The sequence below is a fragment of the Marmota flaviventris genome, chromosome 18, assembly GCF_047511675.1.
Source record: "Marmota flaviventris isolate mMarFla1 chromosome 18, mMarFla1.hap1, whole genome shotgun sequence".
Lineage (NCBI taxonomy): Eukaryota > Metazoa > Chordata > Mammalia > Rodentia > Sciuridae > Marmota > Marmota flaviventris.
In genome coordinates, this window is record NC_092515.1 from 59,773,326 (window position 1) to 59,798,656 (window position 25,331).

Sequence of the window (25,331 nt, forward strand, 5' to 3'; positions counted from 1 at the left end):
GCTCAGGGAGCACGAGGTTTCTTCGCTGGGGCTGGAAAGGGCCCGGGTCCTGCAGGCCCCAGGGCCAGTGTGAACCAGGATGCTGATCAGTGAAACGACTGAGCTGTCCTCTGTCCCAGGCAGGGGGCCCCCGACAACCACAGTGGGCACACGGACCCACTGCAGAGTCCCTCCTGGGACCGCGTTCTGAACCACCCACAGGAGGGAGAAAGGGCTGTGTGTCCTAAAGTGCTGGTCAGAACTTTAGTTAGAAAAATAAGAACTGGAAACAAACCCAGAGCCAAGAGAGGGGAGCCTTCAGTCCCTCACAGCCCACTCGGGCAGTGGGGCAGCCGGCTACCAGAAAAACGTGGGTTACGAAGACCACGCAGCCACGTAACTGATGGGTTCTGCTACCTAAGAGAGGCTGCAGACTCGCGGTGACCTGCAGGCTGTCACAGCAGGGATGTGGGTGCACAGGGCAGGGGAGCTGGCGGGGAGAGCCACAGGACATGATAAGCCACTGTTGCTAATGTTATCGCCACACTGGGACACGGGAGGCCTGGAGGGGAGGCTGGGTCATCTGGCCACGGGTGAGTGCGCAACGGAGGCAACAGGAATGTGCTGCTGCTGCTTTCCTTTTTTTCTAAATCAAAGTTTAATTTTGGAAGAGCTCTACGTAGATGTACAGAAAAGCTGCAAACCACAGAATAGACCCACTGAAGGAGGAAAGGAGTCCTTGGCTCAGGTTTCGAGGGGTCCTTCTGCGCCTGAGAGCCTCTGGGAAGCAGTGCTCTCACCCTCCCTGTCCATCTTCTTGGACCCACCTCCCTTTCTCAGGCTGCCCCACACCCTCCCTCCAAGGAGAGACCCTGGGGGCTCCAACAGTGTCCATTTTTTTAATGGACAGGATGAAACAGACTTAAGACACAGAACCTAACAAAGAGAGCTCTTGGGGCTCAGGCACAGGCCAAGGGTGCACCACCCCGCCCCCTTCCTCAGCCCAACAGGCCGTCCCAGCTGCCCAGTCCAGGGGTGTGCAGCGGGCACCACCTCTGTCGCTCTAGACACCAGACCACAAGGCCAGCAGGTGCCCACTGCCCAGAGAGGAGAGCTCATGGCCACCGCTGGGTGTCGTCCACAATGTGACCGGGTGGCGGCTGCCACGTTGGTAGCCCTTCTCTGTGAGCTGGCTGATGTTTCTGTGACGTGACAGCCGGGATGGCCCACCAGGCACCGCCCCCTCGGCCTCCTGAACCAGCCCAGTAACAGCAGAGACAGAGACTGTGCCAGGTCCGGCCACACCAGATCCAGGAACCCACCCGCACTCCCTGTCCTTGTGAGGTGCCACCCCCCGGCCCCAAGGAACCCAGGACGGTTACCTGGACCACCTCCTTCACCAGCGTCTTGTCTGTGCCCGTCTTGGCGCGCTGCAGCCCGCTGACGTTCTCGCCGATCCACGTGATGAGGGCGAACTTGGACCTCTTGCTCAGGGCGTCCCCGGTGGTGAAGCGGACAAAGGCGAACAGACGGACGTCATCTGTGCCAACGGCAAAGAGAGCGGTGCCGGGTTAGACGCCAGACAGGGCCGGGAGCAGCGGGAGAGCATGAGCAGATAGAGGCCTGCAGCGGAGGTGGAGGCAGAGGGGACCTTACCACTGGCCTGGGCCAGCACCCTCCTCTAACCCCACCACCCACTTCACACGTCAGTGTGGGTTCATGGTGGGGAGGGAGGAGCACAGCAGTCACGTGACACCCCCGTGGTCGCTCGGGCTGCAATCTCCATAACCTCCTCAGGATCAAGGTCAAATTATGGATCTGATTTGGGGAACAGAAATTCACCCGCACTTCTTCCCTCAATCTTTAAGGCTCCGTTACTCGGGGAAGACCCTGCGGAGTCAGGAAGCCAGCTGCACCGGCTGCAGTGGGGCAGGAGAGCCTCGGCCTGGGTCCCCTGGGGACGCTCAGCTACGGCTAGACAAGCAGGCCCTGGTGAATCCTGAGCTGGTCACATACTCATTCTTGTTAAATGACCCGGGGGTGTCCCGTTGGTCTGCATGAGGTCCTGATCCAATGAGCCACACTCCTCTCATTAGAGTCGCTCCAAAACCCCTTCCACCATCCACTGCACTAAGTCCCCCATCCACTGCCAAAATGTCACTCCATGTTCTCAAGTGTTTTAAGAGTGCATGTGCGGGCACATGTGTGTATGTGTGTGTGTGTGGGGGGGGGGGCATCTCTGTGCCAGGGCCATCCTGTGTCCTGCAGCATCCCTGGCTCCACCCACTAGTCCCCAGGAGCACCCCTCCCCGCACTGTGACAACCCAAATGCCTGATGTGCCCTGGAGGCAGAAGCATCCCTGGCTGGGAGCCTCTGGTCTAGACTTGTGTGTCCCTGAACCCTTGGGACCCTCGGGCTTCCCCCACAATGGGCTTCCCTGAGGAGCCGCACACCTTGCTCGGCTCAGTCCAGCCTACCGCAGCTGCCCACCTGCCCGGGGCCGAGATCCTCCCCACAGCTCCTCCCTGGAGGGTGCCGCACGTGCAGGGCTGCTGGTTTGGAGTCACCTGTCCTGTGTCAGCCATTGAGGTGGCTGTAGGACTTCTCAGGGATCAACCACACTGTCAAGGATTAGAATCCCTGGGAGACAGGCCTCAACCTTGGTCAGTGGGTCTGTGTGGAGAGGCTCCCAGGCCGCTGGTGCCTCCGCTGGTCCAAGCCTCGGGCCTGGAGGGGCTGCCTCTGTCTGGTTTTTAATCTGGTTTTTAATCTTCTTGGAGTCTTTGTGGGCCTTTCATGCTGAGTCCCACCCAAGTACACGAGTCACCTCCAAGACCCCAGCCAGCAGCCTCCGGGCAATGGAGGCGCCCGGCTCCTCAAGGAGGACCCCCCTCACCGACCTGCTAACACAAATGGACCGTAACCACCCCTCACGCTGGGACAGCCCCGTGGCTTATATCATCTCATCGGGTTGTCACGACACACCCACGTCACCCTTGGACAGGTCACACCAGAGCCCAGGGGCCATGTGAGGTGTTCAAGGAAGCCAAGGGCCTGGACGTCCTGGGTCCCAAAGCCCCTCCCTCGCCTCTCTCAGACCCTCCCGGTCTATCCTGGCAGCACCTGGCCTCAGCCATCACCCTGTCACCCTTGACGAGAGTCGCCCAGTGAAACCCCAAGTCCCAGAGGGTCCAGCGCGGCCCCAGCATAAGACAGACGCACAAGAAGTAAGTCACAGCCCTGCCCCCCCAGGGCACTGGGAACCTTCCAGAACCACAGGCTGATGTCATGTAAATGATCGGAGGGACCTGGCTTACCGCGTGACTGTGGGGGCTTATCTGACAATGGTCGGTGGAAGGGCTGCTGACGAGCACATTTTTGAGCAGCCAGAGTCACACAGTGCTTGCCATCGTCACCGCTCAGCTCCACTGGGACAGACGGCCGAGGCATCCCTGGGCCTGTCTCCCCGCCACCCTGCAGGGGCTTCAGCGCCCATCAGGACCGCCCGGGCAGCCAGAGGAAGAGCCATCACCCCTTTTGTTCTCTGAATAGACAGCAGCCTGGTCACTGCGCTGGGAAGGGAGGTCACTCTCCAGCACCCGTGTGGACAGAGAAATGTGGGACGGCAGCCAAAAAGCACAGCTGAACTTCTCTGTGCGTGTGAGCGCGCATGCACATGTGTGCACACGCGTGGACAAAACTGGTCAGGAGGTTCGGCCCTGGCTGTCTGTCGTCCCGGGGCCCAAGTGATGAGCCACCAGACAGCCCTTCCCTGGGGCACTGGTCAAGTCTAAAACAGCGGTTCCCGAGGGGGATCCACCAAAAATTCCACGGGAAAAAGTGAACTCTCAGGGGCACCCAGACCTGCAGACTCAGAAACCAGGGATAGGGACTGGAAATCATGTGGGAACAAGCCCCCAGGGTGACCCCAATGCCACCAAAGCTGGAGAGCCCCTGAGTTAGAGAAGGAGGAAGGGGAGGATGGGAGGGGCCAGCGGTGAGAACCACCCTCCAGGGCTGGTGGGGGAGGAGCCAGGACCAGGGGACCAGGCGCTGGCCAGGGTGCAGCCCCTCCCCCACCCCTTCCCCTGGGAGGGAGTGAGCCGGCAGGGGCTCTGGGATTAGCCTCTCAACACCATGGCCCACGGAACCAGCGGACACAGCGGCTCCTGAAGGTGGCTCCTGAGCATGACACGGGACCACGGGACCATCCGCCCACTGACTCCCACACCCAAGACCCACAGGAGACAGAGCTGCTGTGCAGGGTTCCCTGCGCCCTGTGCCTCTCGCCCACCCACCTGACGAGAAGCCACCCTGCAGGGTTGGCAGGAAGGGCTCCGTAGGCATCTGGACCCTCAGCTGGTCTACCAAGCCTCAGCCCAGGCCAACAAGGGGTTACCTTGGTGACATGGCTCCTGGGCCACCCTGACCCCACCAGGTTTACGTCACCCAGGACATGACAAGGGAAGGCCAGGAGGCAAAGGAGAGGAGGCCAGGCAGGACCCAGCTGAGCCCGGCAATAAAAGGGAACAGGAGAAGGGGGAGGACCACCAAGGAGGTGGGGGAGAGGTGGGGGGGAGGTCGGGGTTCCTGGAACTCCAGAGCCAACCATCAGGATGCGCTACACAAAATTCCCCCAAGACAACCACCAAGCTCCCGAGGACCCCCAGCCCCCAAACTAGTCGTCGCAGGAGGGGTGAACTTCCGGCCGGTCCCACACAGCACTTGCATCCAGTCCACTTGACTATGAGCCCTGTCTTCTTGCAAAAGAGATTCTAGTCTCTGCTGCTGTCCCCACAGCCAGTCCTATCAGGGGGACGCAATCCTGAGACTGAGAACCTGCCGTGCACAACTTTCTCAGGCTTTTGCAAATGCTTTAAATGATTTTCCTCATTCCGCACAAAGCACACACCAGGTGAAAAATAATTAGAAATAAGCAAAAGCAGGGGTCCTGCCGCCTGAGTACCCCACAAACTTTGGCACGAGTCTTTTTTTATCTTCTTAGCTACTCTTTTTGTGATGTCCCTTTCCCTGCTCTGCCTAGTTTGCAGTGGTGGACACCCAGTAGACACCTTACGAATTTTCTGGGGCCCACAGAAAGAAAAGAGAGAGTAGTTTCATAATTTCCACCCACCACTGAACTTCAGAGCAAGACAAAGGAAAGAGGAAGGGCCCAGGAGGAAATTGCTCCAGAGCAGACAAGATTTCAGCCGGCTCCCGAGCTGACCTTGCTCTTGCAGCCTCTAAGAGTCTGCAAACAAGCTCAGGAAAGGGAACGGCACACACACCACAAAGCCTGCCTCTGTCCACCCAGCTCTCCCCGCAGCGAGCAGGAAAGAAAATGGGAAGAATTCTGACTTCCTGCCACCAGAGCAAGGCGGCAGCTGGACAGTGGTCATGCAGTGGCTGGCTCCCGGACGGCTGCCCAGGGGGCTGTGGGGCAAGGGCACTGCCCTGCAAAAGAGAAGGGGAAGAGGCCCTCTCTCCTCCCCCCAGAGGAAGCAGGGCTGGGTGGGCACAGATCTGGCTCCCCGGGGTGGACGCACATGAGCCAAAAGGCCTCCGATCGTCCCTCTCCTTGTTCAGTCCCTTAGTTTCCCAGATGGATAAAATCCAGAATGAAACAAAACACGCCCTCCAAGTGTTGAGAGAATCTTGAAAAATGTAAAAAATAAAGAAAACCCACTGGTGAAGAGACAGAAGCTCTGTTTTCACCCAGGTCTGCTCCTTGCAGAGGTGAAGGGAGACTGTTCCCCCCCTCTGTCCTGCACGTGCATACGTGGTCACCCCTGGGCCGCGCCTTGGCGCCCTGTACCTGCAGCCCGCCACTGTGTCCTGCCACCCCAGCAGCAGCCTTGCCAGTGACCCCCACTAACTGAGTTCTCATCACACGCCCATGACCCAGCTTTGCAAGTCTGACAGAGAGCGCGAGGAGGGGAGTGCGGGAGAGCCAGAGGACAGGAAGGCAGGCCTCCAGCAAGGCCCGGGGGAGCCGGCTGATCTGGATACCCAGATTACACCGGAACTGCAGGCTTCCCCCACGACAACCCACGGCTGGCTCGTAGAAAACGATCAGCTCTTACTTCCTAATATGGAAGTCAGCGTGTTCTACGACTCCAGCTTCTCACTAAGGCGCACAGGGGCTCAAACACCCCCCTCCCCCGCGGGGGACTCTGAGTATGACATCGAAACATCCACAGCGAGACGCTCAGGGCCACCCGCGCGGGAGTCGGGGTGACTGCGGGGGCGACTGTGGTTTTGGTGTCAGCGAATCCTCTGACAAACACTTACTGACAATCTGTGACCCAGGGACTTTGCCTAATAAGACAATCCCACTCTCAGGAAGCAGAGGAGCAGGCCAAAGAAGGCCGCAAGGGAACACAGAGATGCTATTGCTGGGACCGCGGTCACCGGGCACTGCGGGGACGGCCAAGACAGCAGGAAATCAGCTGCCTGGGCCCAGGGGTGGCTCTGAGGGCATGGGCCCGCAGGGCAAGGGCCAAGCAGCTCCTGTTGCTGCAGGTGGGTGTGGGGAGGTTCGACAGAACCCAGGCCAGCCGGCTTCCGCAGGCAGGCTGGGGCGGCCCCACCAGGCTCTGCCTCTCGTTCTGACCTGCCACGGGCCAGCGGGCACACTCAGGTAGGTATGGGGCGTTCCAAAGGCTCCAAAGGACCCCCTGAGGACAGGGATCTCGCTCCCCGCACATCCTGGGCTCCCAGACAGTGCCCACCCCGCACATGCTCAGTTAGCAGTTCTGAGTCAACAGACAGCCCTTGCGCAGCGTCTCTGGCTTCTCTGGGGCTTTCCAGGCCCAGTTCCCGGCTTCGTTTCAGTTCAGTGGGAGGTGACGTTTCATCAGAACCAAACCGTTCCCCTCCTGGAGGTTGTAAGTGTGACTTCCACCCCCAGGAGCAGGAGCAAACAGGCTGCAGAAATGGCCCAGTGTGGACAAAGCAAATGACAGGCCTTCCCAGACTGCCCCTTAACAGAAGGGCAGGCCCAGGCCGGGCAGCACAACTAGCAGGAGCCAGGCCCGCACGAGGGGCTCTCTGTCACGTGCGTCCCGAGTGTGGGCCTTCAGGCACAGCTGCTCCCGGCCTGAAGAGCGTGAAGCCAGGAGCCCAGTGCAGGTCCAGCTCCTCCTCTCTCCGGCTGTGCAAAATGGCCCAGTGGCATCCCTCTCTGATGCCCAATTCTCTAGGCAAGGGCAGGCCTCTCCATCTCTGCCTTGGAGCCCCGCACAGTGGGGACAGAATATACCAAGGGCTTTCCTCCCCTGGTGTCCACGACACACTGGCCCCGGAGCTGGCCGCCCCAGAACGCACATTCCCGGGCGACTCATCTGGCTCTTACGATCCCCACATCCACTAACGCCGGCGGGGAACCTCTACTCTCCTTGAGGTTCTGGGCTCGGTGAGGCCCAGACGCAAACCCAGGGCGCGAGCAGCAGGAGCTGCGTCTCCATCCTCGTCCTGGGGGGACACACAGGGGCTGAAAGGCAACGCCAGTTGACAGAGTAAAGCCCTCGGGATGGGCCTGGGACACAGCATGCCTTGAAAATGGTTAGACAGGAAGAGGAACAGGAGAAAGACAAGGAGACCCGCCAGATGGAGGCCTCTGTGGTGGGGCCAGTGGAGGCAGTGGGAGGCAGGCTGGGTGCAGAGAGGGACGACTGCGGCCCAAGGCTGGTGAGTGGCTGTGGGGAAGGCAGGTCTGAGAAGAGGCAGAGCTTCCCCTGGGCATCAGCCACCAGGGGGTGTAGAACAAAGGCCAAAGGAACAGGAGACCCAGCCCCTCACGGAGGCCCACGGACCCACACTGGGCCCTGCTCCGAGTTGTCTTCTGGCCCCTCAGTCACCCTTCGCCTCTTTTCCTTTACAGATGTGAAACTGAGGTGCCCTCCACACGCCATGCACCTCGCCCTCGCCGGGCCGAGACTCAGTGGGTTCTGGTACCTCCACGAGGTCACACTCTGTGACGCACTCACCAATCCCTGCCTGGATGGAGCTCCCGGTGGTCCCTGGCTGTGGCCAGAGGGTCTCCGGTGCACACACTTGTTGGAAAATGCATGGAGTCAGCCCAGAGGGGGCGGCATCCCAGGGGTAGTGCAGGGCAGCCAGGTTTGGCCAAGCCAAGAACAGACGGGGCAGCGCCCCAGGTCAGGCCACGAGAGCCCCGTGGTGAGCACAGGCCCCCGTCTGTCCCCTGCTGAGAGGGCCCAGAGGGTCTGAGACTGTGGGGCCACCCAGGGGTCCCCCCAGGGCTGCCCAGCCTGAAGCCAGGTTCTTTCCCCACTCCCCAGAAGCCCCAGTGCCCCTGGCCTGCCCCGGGCAGCGGCTTCTTTTATTTGCCATTCAGGAATAATAAGCCCCATTTTATAAGCAGGGTGCAATTACAGCCAGAAAAAGGGAGACCCTGACTTCCAGGTCAGCTCAGATGACAAGGGGCTCCCTGCAGGCCCGAGTGGGGCAGTCAGAAGTCAAGCCCAGGAACGGCAGGGCGTTGAACAGCGGCACTGCCCCAGGACCTGGCGGGTCTTCCCCTTCACCAAGGACCAAGACACTGACACCAAAAAAAAAAAAAAAAACTGAAAAAGTGCCACACTCACCCCACCAGGGACGCAGGCACAAGGCCTGTCCCTCGGGGTTCAAGGAGAGAGCCTCATGCTCTGGGCTCGGCTCTCGCGGGCTGTGTCTGCAGGTGTCTGCAACAGCAGCGTCAGGAGCCCAGCTCTGTGCTGTCCAGCAAGTGCCTGCACATCTCTGAGCTCAGTGTCCTCGTCTCTGAAATGGGGGTGACAGCAGGGCCTCCCACTGGCCTAGGGTGTAGGTTGAATGAAACCACGAGTAGACGTGTGGGGCGGGCAAGTGACATCCATGTCCCCTGGAGCTGTGACCATGACCTCACTCGGCAGAAGGCGCTTTGCGGATGTGGTTGAGTCAAGGATCTTGAGATGGGGAGACCGTCCTGGATTATCTGTGGGCCCAGGGTCATCACGAGGTCCTCAAGTGAGGAAGAGGGAGGCAGAGAGTCAGGACCTAGAGATGGCATCGCGAGGACGGGCAGCCACTGGCCAGGCCAAGGCACACGGTGGCCTCTGGGAACTGGCAAAGTCCCCTGAGCAGATCCTGCCCTGGGGCCTCCAGAGGAGCTGGCCAAGCCCAGACCAGAGAGATTCCTGGCCTCCAGAACCGCGAGGTGGTCGCTCTGTGTCGTTTCAGGTCACTAGGCTTGGGGTACGTGTCACAGCAGAGTAGGATCCCGATGCTAAGGCCTCGGCTGGCTCCTGGCACGGGGAGGCTGGCGGGGCCGCCCTGTGGTCACTGGCAGGTTAATTACTGGGGAGGAAGCCCACGCCGCACACAAGGCAAAACAAGAATAAGTGCCCGGGGGGAGGGAGATGGCCGCACTCAGTGCGGAACTGAGAACGGGATCTATGGCAGGTGGCTTTCAAGCTGCACCGATGACATGAAACTTTAAATGGCAAGAAAAAACCCCGGCTTTCAGAAGCAGGCCTCTGGGGCCCCGCTGCTGCCCAGCTTCAGAGCTGGACAGGGAGGCTAAACGCATAAAATTAAGCAGAAAGAAGAACAGCGAAACCGGGCTCTCGGGAAGACCTGGGCCAGGCCCAAGGCAGCCACGTGGCCGGGTGGCAGCCAGGAGGCTCGCGCTGCAGACACTGAACAGGAACAGGATGCCGGGCCTTCTGGCGCCACCCAGCTCTCAAACACTTCAGGGGACTGTCACTCCTTATCTCTTGTGCAGACTGCAGGGCTGTTCCAGGTGCAGAAGAACAAAACAGCCCAGGTTCCAGCCCAGAGAGCCCAGGCCCCCGGGCGCCAGCGTGCACCTGTGGACCTTGGTGCTGCAGGGTGCTGCAAGTGGACCCCTCCTGACCCTGGGCCCCTGGGCACAGCCCTCCCCTGGCTTCAGAGCAGCTGGGCACACAAGGCCTCAGCCTCGGCGGGCTCTCTGCCCTGCTGTGGGCCTGTCTCTGAAACCTTGGCAGCTGCTGACCCCACAGACACACCTGGAGCCGTGCAGACCTGCAGCCCCTGAGGGAGCCCCTGAGCCAGTGGGGGACACGAGTGGGTGGCCGTGGTGCCATCCTCCTGTGGGTCCTCCCAGGCACACACACCCTACCCCACCCCCAGTTGCCAACTTACACAGGGCCCTCCCTGCACCCTACCTCCTGCTTTTGGGTTCACCTCCCAAATGCCCCACTGACACCCAAGTCCTGGCCTTGGGTTCAGCTGTGGGGGCCCCCTACCTAAGGACAATGCAGGTGAGAAGGGCAGGACAGGTGAGCAGAGGGTGGCCAGGGTTCGGGAAGAGCCTTTCTGCCAGAGCTGTCTACAGGGACCCTGAGGCACGAGGCTGGACGACTAGCCCAAGGTCCCACAGCTCACCTGTAGTCCCTCCGAGAGTGGACCTGGGCAGTACAGGTCTCTTCCCGAGACACAGACATAGGATGGCATGCCAGCACTTGCTGGGAAAGCCCCTTGCCAGGCTACGGCCCCTGACTCAGGCCCCTCAAAGGGACAACAAACACGTCCCTGGGGGAAGGAACCTGGGAGCTCACTAACCAAGAGGTCAGGGACTCTCCACCAAGGACACCCCCCAGGGGACCCAGGTTCCCCACAGCACCTCCCCACGGAGGGAGGAACACGCACAGCACCGGCACATGCGGTCAACACCCTGAAGGTACAGAGGGCTTCGACGCAGTGGGGAGGGTGACATGGTGGCCACCTGTCACCCCAGTGGCCACCTGTCACCCCAGCAGCTGAGGCAGGAAGACCACAAGGTCCAGGCCGCCTGAGTACTTAGCAAGACTCCAAAATTCAACCAAAAAAAAAAAAAAAAACCCCCGTAAAGTGCTGAGGATGTAGCTCAGAGGCGGTGCAGGCCGGGTCCATGCCCAGCACTGCGCACGCACACAGATGAGGGCTTCTGAGCAGGGGACCTTTACCCTGGGCTTTGACAGGTGTCTAGAAGCCCTCGGGGAAAGCGTGGTGGAGGAAGCCCTCAGGCAGAGAGGGGACCCCAGCAGAGGACAGGAAGGGGGAGAGGAGGGCGGCTCAGAGCAGGGAGACTGAGAGCAGCAGGCCAGGTCTGGGTGCAAAGTCCGCCTTCCCCTAACTGCAGTGTCCAGCAAGGGCTTGGGCTCTCCAAGGACACAGGGACCGTCAGTGAGGTGGAGAGAACGCCTGCTCCCCGGGTCCGGGCCTCGTTGTTCCCTTACAGATGGAGAACCTGATGAGCCCAGGCGAAGCACCCACGCAGTGCCTGGATTTGGGCACCGTGAGGTCAGAGCTGTGTGTGCTGGGACACACACGGGAGGGCCAGCTGGCCAGCGCCGGCACCCCGCGTCGTGTCTAAGCACTTGGACCCGAGGGGGTAAGCCACAGAATGCTTGTGGGGGCTGGGCACACACTGGAGTGAAGCTCTGAGAGCCACCTCTGGCCTGGACTCCCGTTCACAGGGCCGAGACGGGGCTGGGCAGCGGGGGATGCTCAGGGCAGAAGTCCTGGAAGAGACAGCCATGGTCAAGGGTGGAGCCCAGGAAACAGAGGCTGCAGACGTTCAGCCCAGGGAGGGGAAGGGGAACCGACAGGGGGAAGTGAGAGGAGAGGCAAGAAAGGAGAACTGAGCCGTCGCCACAGGGGCAGGGCAGGGGCGGCATCTCCTCAGCAGACCACGGTCACCCACAGGGGCCGGAGGGAGGAAAGTGGAAGAAAGACAAAGAGCCGCTGGACTTGGCCATGAGAAGATGGCCACAGCTGGGCACGGGGCGCCATGCTCCAGGGGCCCCAGGACACGGCAGGTGGAGAGGGGCGGCGGCGGGGCCTCTGCGGCACCTGTGAAGTCTACACAACACCTTCACGACATTCCCACAACGCCTGAGAAGCTTCCAGAAACGAAGACTCAATTCAGCTCATCTTTATGGGACTCCTTTTCTGGCAGGGAACACTGTACTTATCAGAAGTCGGACACCTACCAACCACGTCACAGGAGACGTGGCCACAAACACAGACCAGGAGCGGTCACAAAGCCCCCACAGTCTGTGACACAACAAGATTGCACAGCGGGGCTCAGGGCGTCCCGGAGACAGGTGAGTGGGGGAAGAGGCCATGGAGACCGAATCCTGCCCCAAACCGCAAAGGCCAGGAGCCAGCAGTCCTTCATGGCTCCATTTAATAATGATAATCCAACATCACTTCTGGCCCCTTCTTCAGTAGACCATGAAGGGCCTGCGCTTCACAATGTCCCAAGCACTGCCACAGACTCACAGCGCCCTTAGGCCCTGAGGCTAACTCTCTCCTCCCTTCTCACCTAAATTCCTGAAATCTACATGCTCAGAGGGAAAAAAAAAAAAATATTCAAGTGTGAGGCCACACAATAGAGACCGCCAACTGTATACGCGTTGTACTGCTGTGTGCGCAAAGTGTGTCCTTCACGCTCCTGGCCCTTCTAGGCTGTCCTCAGGGTCCACCCCACCACTCTGGGGCCTTCTCATCCAGATAGGGCTGACCCCACCTCCAAGGGACGTCACCCAGGCCTGTGCTCACGTACATGGTGTCCCTCCTCCCAGGCCACAGAGAGCAGGGCATGGGGCTGGGGGCACAGTGCAGGAGCAAGCCCTTCCCTCGGCCGCGCCAGGTGGCGGCTAGGCAGCCTCTCTCGACATGCCTCCTGTCACAGGGGACTCACCCCCTTGTCTGAGGTCTTCCAATCCAATTTGTGACTGTTCATCCCCAGATCCTCTTAAAATCTGTGCCTGACATTTCTGCTGTTTGACTCCTGACCACACAGGGCCAGGGTGGAGGTGGCATGCCAAGGAAGTTCACAATTTCCAACGACAGCCCCTCAAGTACCTGAGGACACTACTCACGTCTCCCCGAGGCCTCCCTCCTGTAGCTGAAATATACCCAGCTTCCTCCGCTAGTGCTCACACGAGGGGTTTCTAATTCCTTGCTCCTCCGGGATTCCCCCCTCTCTGAGTCTATGCCCAGCTGTCTCACCTGGAAACTATGGGCAGGGCTCTTTTTGATGGAAATAACAGAGAACCCACACAAGCTGGATAATTTAAAATAAAAAATAATCATTGGCTGATGAAAGTGAACAGTCTACTTCAGGTAGATTTCAGAAAGAGCTTCAGGTGTGTCTGAATCCAGGAGTGTCAACCATGTCATCTGATCTCCGTCTGCAACCTTTGGCTCTGTGTGTCCTGAGTTGCCAGTTTCTCTACATAGATGGGCCCTGTGAGCTCCAAGCCTTCATTATTCTCACCAGTTTATATCCCAGAGAAAGATAAAGTCCTGTACAAAGTCCTAGGACCGAACATGATCCCCTTGCCTTGAATCACTTGAGCCCAACCTTGAACTACAGTTACCAGAGATGTGCCTTGCTGATTGGTCAGGTCTAGGTCACATGCTCCCCCAAGGAGAGGAGCAGCCTCAGCCCCCTGGAATGACTTTGGCTGAGCAGGATAGCTTTGACATGGAAGGAAGGCTCCCCCCTCCCTCACCAAAGGATAGGATGCTGCGTGAACAAAACTCTCAATCCCTCCACCTCTGCAAGTGATGCTTTGGGCTGAATGAACACTCCTGGCTGAACAGAGCATCTTGGGAATATCACCTGCACCCAGATATCATCCAGCCGCCACAGGACACCTACCCGAGATGGAGCTTCACTGATGACAAGACCCACAATGGATGCACCTTTTCCAGGGACCCCCCTTCCTCCGGCTCACTCCAGCCCACCCACTGAAGATGCCACGTTCACTCAAAGCCACATTTATTGAGCCTTTGAGCCAGGAGGAGCTGCACAAGCTTCCTCCGTATGACGTCACTTCTCCCTCTTACAGATGCAGAAACAGAATCAGGAGACCCGGCCAAGGTCACCCAGCACAGCCAAGCTACAGTTCCAGGAAGACACTTTGGCTCCTTCACTGATGCTCTTCACCAACCAGCTCTAAAATCTACACCAAAAAAACTGGACTCCTTCCCAGATGCCTGGCTTCTTTCCAAAACAAAACTGCTTGCAACAAAGGCTTCCGGGGTCCCTCATCGGAGGACTGGTTAAACAATGTTGCACTGATGAGAGAACATTTTGTGGCCATTGTAAAGGGCTCCAAGGGAGAGCACAGGAAGACAGGAGGGATGCTGGGAGTGAGGGTTAACAGGGGAGGGAAGCTGGTCCAGACCCTAGTCCATGATCCTGCTTTGTAACAGAAAATGCATGTAGAAAACTATATCAAGACTACAGATAAAAATGGGACCCACGGTTCACCTGGGGTGATGCCACTGTCAGCTTCCTGAGGACAGGGTCTTCTGGGCTCCTGTCTATACCCTGGGGGCCTAGAGGGGTCCCCCTCCCAGCAGCCACTGATGCACACTGAATGGATCCTGGAGCAAGGGAACAAGCCCGCAAATACCTGAGTGGCAAAACCGTAGCTGGGCCGATCTTGGTGTTGTTCTCTTCTTTGTGTGCAGTCTTCACCCTGAGCATTCTACAGGGACATGCACTAGACAGCGCGGAGACAGAGCCCGAGCCGAGCCTCGCCATCAGGCACGACCTGGGAGCCCTTCCCAGGACAGTCTGACAGAGCCCGCGTCCAGCCAGCCCAGCCCACACCTGGCCCTGCCCTCACCCCCTGCCTGCTGACTGCAGGGACCCCCAGCCCCACCCAGCACCTCCTCGCCTCCCGGCTTCTGGGTTCCACTGACCCTGTGCTCTACTCCACATCACTGAAAGTCCACAAATACGATGACAACCACAGTAGGTGACACTTGTGGAGTGGAGCTGCTGCCTCGATCCTCGTGCTGAAGGTAAACAAGTCACCTGCTCCAGGGTACCGGGTGCAGCTGAACCCGTCACCGCCCGCCAACTGCTCCCCCAGGGCCTACGCAGCCCCAGGCTGAGGGTCCAAGTGTGTCCACGTGGAGCCAAAGGCCCATGGCATGCCAGCCTACTGTGCGCTGAGAGGAGCACTGGCCAAAACCCTCAGGATGGAAAGCACAACACATCACAGCACCACAGGGTAAAATACTTCTAGGAAGCAGAGTAAGGACAACCGACATGTGGCACAGGACAGAAGTCCCCCTCAGGGTCCCCATTTCACTCACAAACCCTGAGGCACAGGGAAGGCCCAAGGCGACACAGTAAGGGAGAGGCAGAGCCAACCTGGGTGGGCAGTTGACATAAAAAAGGCGTGGCCTCCACAAGGGGGTGGGGCTAAATCCATGGGCTGAGAGGGCAGAGGAGTTCCACCCAGAGGAGCCCCCCTGATCCAAGGCAGCCAGGCAGGGGTCCGGAGCCCAGCTGCAAGTGCACAGGGCGGGTGCCACACTGTGGGCAGGAGGTGCTGCTGGGGACGGGGCGGAAGGCTGGAGGGCAGAAGGGGGTCTGGGGTCTAGGAGCCCAGTGAGCTGATGGGGGATGTGCTGTAGGGAGATTCACTCCAGCGATGGGGGATGGGGTGGAGGAGCTGCAAGTCGAGGAAGGTCAAGGGTTCAGAGCTGCGGGAAAGAGGAAGAAGGGGGAGGGCCTGCCGAGGCGCCTGCTGGGGTTTGCCCGCTCTTGCCTTTGAAGCCACCGCCCCACTGTCCCCTGGTTTGGGAGAGGCTGCTCCTCCCAGGGGTGGGGCTGTGATGCAAGTGGCCACTTGCTGTCCCAGGGAGTGGGTTGGGATGCCATGACCTCAGCCAGGCTAAGGACAGGCCCTCCAGAACCCCGAACTCAGGCAAAGGCTCTCTAATGCTCCACCACAATGGCTCTGCCCGCGGGGCGGAGGCTGGAGCAGCTGGTGGCCATCTGTGTCACCACTCAAGGAGAACCCACCCCAGTGGCCCTCAGGAAGGGGGACAAAGAAAGAGGACTGCAGGGGAGAGGAGGCAGGCTCACCGAGGCGGCTTGTGCCCGGCAGCTCCCAGCGCAGAAGCTACAGCTGGGCGTCCTGCCGCGCTCCTCTGCCAGGCTCCTACTGCCCTGGCAAGGCTTCCTGGGGTTCCCGGGAACTGGGCTGGGCACAGAGCTATGACAGAGGAGGTGAGAGCACAGGGGTGACGAAGGAGGGGCCAGGCCAGCCCCGGACCAGGGTCAAGGCGGCAGGGCAAAAGGCCCCCAGTCCTGCCACAGGAAGAAACAGGAGGGTGAGGCAGGGCGCTGGCTTCCAAGGCCAGAAAAGAGCCCGGGGAGGATCTGTCTGGGGAAGGATAGAGCCTGAGAGCCCCTACCCAGTTCATGCAGGGAGAAGCCAGGTGCTGCTTCTGAGCCTCCAGCCGCTGGAGAGGTGGTTGGGAAACAGGAGCCTGTGCCAGGAGGGATGCTTTCTTCTCAGGCCTGCCAGACACCTGGCAGGGATGTGGGGCTCCCCATGCATCACAAGGGAGCAAATGTGTCATTCGTAAATCACAGTCTCTCAAGAGGTGAGAACTTAAGCCTCTTCCCTAGAGGCTAAGAGCATGGGTTCCAGAGCCAGCCCAGCTGGATTCAAGTCCAAACCCTGCCACTTTCCAGCTGTGTGACCTGAGTTTCTGCATCTGGAGAAGGAGAACTATTGTAGTACCTGCCACACAGAGCTGATCTGAGGCATAACCAAGATAAGGTAGTTAAGTGCAGTGGCTGGTATGTAGCAATGGCCAGGGAGGTTTACTAGTTGGAGTTCTAAGTCCACAGTCAGTGGGTCATGAGGACTTGGCAGGGGAAGGAACGTGCTTTTTCAAGAGGAACAAAAGTAGACAGGACAACCAGGACGTGCCTATGTTTTGTCCAACAGATGGCTGGGGAGCGAGCAGACTCCAGCTGAAGCAGATGAGCCTTCAGATCCTGCAGCCCATTCACAAGGATCAACAAGCAGCAGGAAAAGCATTTTTAGCTCCCAGACAGACACTCCCCACTCCCATCCCTGCAGAGTGTGAGCAGAGGGCTCAGCAGAAAGCCACAGGCAGCTGGAGGAAGGAAGTGTCCTTGACCACCAGAGTAAGCCGGGTGCCCAGTGGCCAGGAGCGGCTGCGGGGGACCCACGGGCAGGATGAGGTGCTTTCTTCCTCTATCACCTTCTCCCTCTCAGTGGAGAAAACAATCTCCTCAGAGGCAGGACTCCGATGGCAGAGGGGACGATGGGTGTGCAGTTGGAGGAAAGCCACTGGATTTAGGACGAGGCCAGCAAAACGCAGCCTCAGAGCGGGCAAGGCCAGAACAGTTGCTGACAGTGCACAGGGCAGAGGAGAAGGAGTTCACACTTAGTCCACTTTCGAAAGCATTCACCAAGGAGACAGGAGAGAGTCAAAGGCTTGCCTTGGTCCTGCTCTACCCTCTCTCCAAGTGAGTTGTAGCACTTTGTGCTTCGGATATTTTAAGCAAATTATTTACAAAAGCAATGAATGAATGTCTAGAGACAATGCTCAAGGAAAAATTTTAGAAAACAGTACATTTACTTACACCCCCCCACACACACACACATACACATACACACACACACACACACACACACACTCTCTCTCTCTCTCTCTCTCTCTCTCTCTTAGTAAAGCCCTGTCCATAGTAGACACTTCATAAATACCCTTTGAATTGAAGTAAATGCAAAATATTTCAATTAGGAAAGCAGCTAAGGAAAGAAGAAGCCACATGATCCCTGGCACCATTTGCTACTTTCCTCTATTTCCCAAATGACCCTACAGTTTGCAAAGGCACCATCCTGAGCATCTCACACATACTGACTCCATCTGGATGACAGTCTTATGGCAGATAAGGAAACCCAGGTCCCCAGAGGTCATGTATCCTGCCTAACCTACACAGCTAGGAAGTAGCAGCTCTGGGATTCAAACCCACACCCCGAGGTCCAGAGCTCATGCCCCAACCTCCAGGCCCTAACCAACCTCCAGGCTGTGCGCCTTTGTCTAAAGCCTGTTTCCAACCTTAAGACCAACGACTGGGAGGGAATCACATCCCCCAGCTCCTTCAGGATCCTATTACCAGTGAGGCTGAGCCTCTCCCCTCTACTGAGGGGCTTATGGCGAGCCACACCACCTATTCTTTGCTTTCCCGGTTCACACAGGGAGCACACTGCACTCACAAATCTTAAGTATACAATTTAAGGATCATTCAATTAAGTATACACCTGTGTAACCCCCTTCCAGATCAAAATATAAGACATTTCCAGCTCCCAGCACCTCCTCCATGCCACTCCCCGCCCCATTCAGTAGCTCTGCACCCTAAAGGTAATGGCTATTTGGATTCTTCCCACTGTGGGTTAGATTTACCTCTTCTAGAATTTTACATAAATGGAAGCAAATAGCATACATTCTTTCCTATGTGGCTTTATATTCTTCAAGTTAAGAAGCTCATACATAACCAGGACACATGGTTGTAGGAGAAAGGACAATGCAGCTTTTCTCTCTCCGGCATGAAACCCCAGGAAGGCTTCCGGTTTGGATCACTAACCCTACAAAGAGGATGGTGGGTTGGGTTGGACACTGGAGTTTGCAACTGTGTGAGCTGACCCTGGAAAACCAGTGAACCACAGGGGGCAAAGGAGAGGAGAGGAGCTGCCTGGAGAGGGTGCTGCCGAGTCAGGATATCAAGCAGGTCACTCATACCGCTGCGGGGTCCAAAGAGGGAGAGGCTTTATGAGGCTTTAAAAAGCTCAGATCCGGTGCCTCCAACAGATCCCCAGAGGCGCCCAGGACCCCCACCAGCTCCTCCCAGTTGGGCCTTTGCGGATCCTCCCCCAGGAACTGACAATCTCCCCAAAGATCGCGAATCGCTTCCCTACCTGTGCACTGTTGGATGAAGTGCTGGTACTCGGCTCCCTGCTCCCCGGGGACGATGGTTGAGCCTTCATATTTAAAAGTCACCCTTTGGGTTGGGAGAAGAAAAAAACACACACATCAGCGCTGGCGGTTGCAGGGTGCAGCGCTTCCAGCAGGCCAATCTAAGAGATGCTCTGGCCAAGGGGCCAGCGCTGGCTTTCCACGCTGTCCTGGAATAAGGATGCAGAAGACAGCAAGGGATGACCCTTAATCCGTCCCGTTTGGAAAACGGTTCGACGCACCAGGCCCCTCGAAAGCTCGGGGAGCGGGGCTTGGAGATCAATGAAAAGTTCCTCACCAGATGACGGCCGAGTTGTCGTCGCGCACCAGATTATACGCCGCCCGGCAAGCCTCCTTGTCGATCTTGGTGGCCATCGCAGCGGGGCTGCAACCAGAACACTGCCCGGAGCGACCGAGCGCGCCCCGGGCCCGCTGCAGGGATCGGAGAGCGGCGGGAACGCGCCGAGGGCGGGCTGGCGGGATGCAGCGGCGACGGCGACAGCAGCGCAGCGCCAGCGAGCTCCGAGCACTGAGGCGGCTCCGACTGCCTACCGAGAGCGCGCGGGGATCGCAGGCCCGGTCGCCCCGCCCCTCCCTTGCTATTGGCTCCACGGGCGGCGGCTCGCCCCATCCCTAGTTTCCATTGGTCTTCCGGCCAAGGGGCGGGGCGCCTTCAGTCTTCAGCGGCCAATCCCAGCCACGGTGGGTGGTGCAACCCCGCGGGGGGTGGAGCAGGGGCCTCTCGACGGCCGGTCCTCCCCCACCCACCCGCTCTCCTCTCCCCTCCCGCAGCCCTTCCCCTCCCCTTCGCCACTCTCCTCCTTTCCTCCCAACCACTCTTCGAAGCTCCCTCTCCCTCGACTCCTTTTCTCCCCATTTCCGACTCCCCAACCTCTCGGCCTCCCTCACCCTTCTCTACTCCCTCCTCCTGCCTTCTCTCTCCTCCTACTCCCTCCCGGGCTCTCCTCCACCCCGTTTGCTCCCCCTCCCCTTCTTCCTCCCTTCCCTTCTCCTCCGCAGCCCCTCCTCGCTTATTCTCCGCCCTCCTCTCCCAGCTCATCCCACCCTAAGCCCCTTCGGCCGCCCCTCACGTCCCTCCTCCCCAGCTCTCTTCTCCCTCCCCCTCCTCTTCTTCCTCCTTCTCTCCCCCTCCTTTCATCTCCCTCCTCCTCACCCCTCCACTACCTCCTCCCCCTCACTCCTCCCTCCCTCTCCCCACCCCCTGCCCCCAAGGCTGCAGGGCCTTAGAGCGCCCCCCCCCCCAACACCTCCAAGTGGATGACATAATGCCGCAAACCAGAGGAGACAGGCTGGCCGCTGCCCCCACCCCAGTGTTTGGTTCTGTGGATTCTGGGTGGGGAGGAATTGGAAAGAACTGAGCATGTTAAATAGGAGGGGGGAGAAAGTGGACTGCTTCCAAAATGCTGGTGGGATCACTGTTGACTTTGTCTTCTGGTCATTGGCATTCATGACTTACCTCCCCCTGGGATCAAGAGCTGACTCATCCTCTCTTACTGTTCCTTTGGGGACTCTTCATGCCCTCCCTCATCCAGCCCTTCCATGAAGTCCACTCACAGCCTGCAGGCAGGTAAAAGGCTGGACCTGGAGCCCAGGCTCTTGGACTGCTCTGGTGCTGCCACTTTCCCGCTCTGGCCACTGAGCAAGCTTGAGACCTCTGAGCACCTTAATGGAACAGGGAAAAGAGCAGACCACTGTCACTGGTGAGTCTTAGGGTTAGGTGGAGTGACACAGGGAGAATATATATTATAATTCATTTAAAAATCATTGTTACTAAGTAATTAAAAGAAGTCCCAAACAGAAACCCAGAAGGTTAGGGACAACATGCAAATTAATATTGGAATTGTTAGGACTGGAGGTGTAGCCCAGTAGTGGGTCACCCGCCTACCCAACACCACGAGAAGAGAGGGAGGGAGGGAGGCAAAGTCAAAGCAGCAAAATGCTCACCACTATTGGTCTTTTATCATCTAGAGAGATCAACCTAAGGAAGGAAAATGAGCACCAGATGTGACCAGGCAGATCAAACAACTCTTAAACACATGAAAAGATACTCAGCTTCATCCCTGATAAGAGAAATAAAAAGTAAGCAAGACTGAGATACCTGGAAGATAATTCTAGGGCTGGGGGTGCAGCTCAATGGAGAGCACTTGCCTTCTGGGGATTTGGCTCAGTTGGTAGAGTGCTTGCCTCACATGCATAAGGCCCTGGATTCAATCCCTAGCACCAAAAAAAAAAAAAAAAAAAAAAAATGTTCAAAGCCCTTGCCTTCCATGTGTGAGGCCCTGAACTCCAGCCCCAGTTATAAAAATAATAATCAACCATACGAAGGTTGGCAAAATCCAAACTCTGGCTAGTCTCATTAGCAGGAGAGGCTGTGAAGACCCAGGCCCTGGTGGACCCTGCTGGTAGGAGCATGAATTGACACAACTCCCACCCCCTCAAACCTCCTCCGGTGGAGGCCATTTGGCAATATCTGGTACATCTTTAAATCTCTATGGCCTTGGGGGGTCAGGCTACCCAGCCCTGGCTGGACACTGGGATCCCCAGGATGCTCTGGTCTCGCGCTCAGAGCTTCTGATGATGGGTCTGAGCTACGCCCTGGGTGGTGGAACTTCTGAAAACCCCATGGGTGATTCTCACGCACACTTGAAGCTGAGAGTCACTGCTAGATACCTTTGCACGTATGTAAAATATATTCAAAGGGCTGGAGTTGTGGCTCAGGGGTAGCGTGCTCACGTAGCGTGCTCACGTAGCACGCTCGAAGCCCTGGGTTTGATCCTCAGCACTGCCTAAAAACAAATAAAATAAAAGTATTTGTGTCTAACTACAACTAAAAGATAAATATTTTTTAAAATATATACTCAAGGTTTTGTATTGGTTCATTTCTAACAGCAGAAGGACAGGAATAGCCCAACTGCCCATCATTGGTGGACGGGTGAGTAGATGGTGAGAGTGGTGCAACACGAGGAGTATGCAGCTGTGAAAAAAAAAAAACAAGGACCCTCTCCATATGCCAATATGGAATGTTCCACAAGATCTGGCACATAAACCATGCCAGGTACAGAACAGCGTGTTCAGAACACTGCTACTTTGGGATAAAATGGAGCACGGGTAAATAGACATTCATACCTGTTGATATGTGCATTAAACCTTCTCAAAAAGCACTCAAGAGAACAATCACAATGGAACTTGCTGAGGAGGTAAAGCAAAAAGCCCACGGAGGGGGCGGAAATGTTACTATTTATCTTTTTATTTTATTTGAAACCTTGTGAATGCATTATCTATTAAGAATATTAAGTTGCCACCAGAAGGAAGGGGCTGGCATCATGAATTTGACACCCCCTGTATCTGGGCAGGTCAGCCTCCCTGGAAGAGCACTGTGACCAGTGGACAACTGGGAAGCCTGCTCCTGCCCTACCGTCCCTTGTTCTTTCTACTGGTTGTTGTGGGCGCCCTCTACTGGACTGAAGATGTAAAAGCATCAGTTTTTTGTTTGGGAGGAATGGTCCTGGGGATGGAACCCAGGGGTGCTTTCCCACTGAGCTATATCCTCAGCCCTTTTTATTTTATTTTACTTTTTAAATTTTGAGACAGGGTCTTGCTTAGGGCCTCGCTGAGTTGTCAATGCTGGCCTCAAACTTGTGATCCTCCTGCCGCAGCCTCTCAAGTCTCTGGAATTGACTTTAAAGAGAACCCTGCTTTGGAGCACCTTGCTGTCAATTTGCCCAGCTAAGGCAGAAGAGAAAGAGAAGAGAGAGAGGAGGAAGGAGGGAGGGGACAAGAGAGGGAGGGAGGAAGGAAGGAAGGAAGGAAAGAACTGCACACTAGCAATAAATACTGTGGCCGCGCGTGGTGGTGCTTGCCTGTAACCCCAGCTACCCCAGAGGCTGAGGCAGGAGGAGGATCGCAAGTTCAAGTCCAGCCTCAACTTAGCAAGACCCTTTCAAAATTTAGAAAAGTTTTCAAGGTCTGGGGCAGAGCACTTCCTTACCATGCATGAGGCCCCATATTCAATCCCTAGTACCTCAAAAAGAGAGAGAATTAATAGGCAACACATTCATCTGTGGACTCAGTCCTTCATTTCTGTGTTCCTGGCACTGGGCATGTGATGGTCCAGGGCATCTCACAGGCTCACAAGCGGGACAGGCATGTAAGTAAATGAACCCGACACACAGGCTCTAAGAAAGATTTTCCTGGAAAAAGTGGTCCTCTCTGTTCTGCCTTCCTCGTGGGTCAGTTCCTCTTCAGAGCAGCCTCCACACCCAAAGTGGGACCCTGATTCAGTTCCGCCCTGGCTGCCGTGCACAATAGCACCAAGCCTTCCAGTGGTTTAAGAAAAACAAAAAAAGCTGGTCCTCTTAAAATGTGACCTACAAGAGCTGAGTGCATGCAAAGTTGAACCAGACAATTATTCCCCAACCTTGACACAGCTTATGGTCTAACGTGAACTTCAGTGTGGACACTACTGTTTGTAACAGAAAAGTCAATTCTAACCCGCTGAGCAATAAGAGAAACAAAGGCCCAAGGACTAAAAAGTCCAAGGTGGAATTCAGGCACAGTTTAATCTAGGCTGTGTCTTGACAGTTCTGCATGCCTCTGTTTGCCCTCCTTAGTGGATCAGTTTCATCTTCAGTCATATTCTGCCCCTCTGCCTGGCAGATCTGTGTGGCTGACTTCTCCTTCTCAAATGTTAGCTCCTCAGAGTGGCCTTCCTTGGCATTCCGCTGTGGAAGTGCCCTGTAATTCTCCACCAGCCCCTCTCTGTCACATAGTGTCTTGTCTTCCCGCACCCACTAAGCACTACCTGAAATCACCTCTTAGTACGCGTCTGCTCTTGCACTTTGCCTATCCATTCCTGGAAGAACGTCAGGTCCACGGAGGCAAGGACAGTGTCCCTCTTGATCTCCACGGCTCCATGAGCCACACAAACCCCACACAGACCCAGTTCTCTGTTGTGGAGCAGCTGGATGCAGCACGAGGAGGAAGAGTCAAGGAGGTGAACTGGGAAAAGCAGAGAGCGACGGGTGGAGCCCAAGGTAGATCCCCACATTTATGATCAGCTGATCTTCAACAAAGAGGTGCCGAGGCAGTGCAGTGGACGAGAATCGTCACAAATATTGACAAGAAAAATGATGTCACAAGGGAAGGACACACTGGCGTGAATCTTCCCCACTGTGGACCGAGAAAGGATTTAGATTCCGCACAAAAACTGAAGTGGCGAAAGAAACAGAGGCACTGAGCTCCATCAGCGTTAAAAAGGTGTGTGATCCGAAAGGGCACCTCAAGAAAGGCAACTCAGGGGGCTGGGGATGTGGCTCAAGTGGTAGCGCGCTCGCCTGGCATGCGTGGGGCCCGGGTTCGATCCTCAGCACCACATACAAACAAAGATGTTGTGTCTGCCAAATGCTAAAAAATAAATACTATTTAAAAAAAAAAAAAAAGAAAGGCAACTCAGACCGGGAACCGAGTGGGCAGATCCTGTGTCTGACCAGCGTCCAGATCCATGCAGAGCCCAACCAGGAAGGCGCAAGCCACCTGTTTACAGATGGGAAGGTGCCTGGGTCCGATCCCCAGGAGAGAGAAAAAAAAGAGAGAGGAAACAGACTGATGGTTTCTCATAATATTAAACATCAGAGCTGCCCCGTGCCTCATGATTTCATTCCCAGGCTTGTACCCGAGAAAAACAGAAACATATCCGCTAAGATCTCACATGTAAATATTCACAGTGACACTGTTCATAATAGTCCCCAGGGGAAGCTCCAATGCCATCGGCTAAGAGCAGGTAGACCAAATGGGACACACCCACACAGGGGAGTATTATTGGGCCATAAAGGAAAAACATGCAGACCTGGGCTACGGCCCGAGGAACTTGAAAACCTGAAGCCAGACACAAAAACCACGGTGTGCGTCTGTTGATCTGAAACGTCCAAAACCAGCAGGTCTGTGGGGACAGAAGGCCACTGCCACTGACTGTGGGGAGGGTCGGAGTGACTTCTGATGAGTGTGGAGTTTCCCTGGGTCAATGTGGACCTCCTGGGGTTGGACGGACGGAGGTGCTGGTTGCGTGACCTTGTGAACATGCACTCTCAAACACAAATGTTCAACCTAAAAAGAGAAAAAATCAAGGCACGCTCCCGGGTGGGGGCCGGAACACCTGGTGAGTGGGAGGGAGGCAAGGCGGAGAGTGAACAGGTGGCATTTGAGCCACTCCGGGGACCTGGAAGTGGTCCTGTCCAGCAGCCCTGCAGGTTGAGACCCAGGACAGAGACTGTGCCCAGGGACCAAGTTGGAGGCCAGGGTCTGCAGTGGGACCAGGCCGTAGGCACAGTTGAGAGGTTGCTGGGTGAAGGAGGGGGAGGGAGGAAGGAACCCAGGAGGGGCCCTGCTTTGTCTGAACATGGTTTGTCCCCCTCAAGACTGGTGCTGAAATGTGGCCCCCAGCATAATGGTGCCGGGTGGCCGGGTCTCTAAGAGGTGATTAGGTCACTAAGAGGATTAAGGCCTTGCTGGCAGCAGT

At 57.0% G+C, this 25,331-nt stretch overlaps 1 protein-coding gene across 1 annotated transcript in view; it reads right to left on the bottom strand.

Annotated features, from left to right (window-relative positions):
* Nucleotides 1–19,323, bottom strand: part of Cotl1 (coactosin like F-actin binding protein 1) — a 33,248-nt gene extending 13,925 nt beyond the window's left edge. The window contains exons 1-3 of the mRNA XM_027933275.3: nt 19,095–19,323; nt 18,760–18,842; nt 1,362–1,519 (exon numbers count right to left, since the gene is read on the bottom strand). Of these exons, the coding sequence (XP_027789076.1) occupies nt 1,362–1,519; nt 18,760–18,842; nt 19,095–19,171 (318 nt within the window). The 5' untranslated portion in view covers nt 19,172–19,323. The remainder of the gene's footprint in view (nt 1–1,361; nt 1,520–18,759; nt 18,843–19,094) is intronic.
* Nucleotides 19,324–25,331: the final 6,008 nt, after the last annotated feature.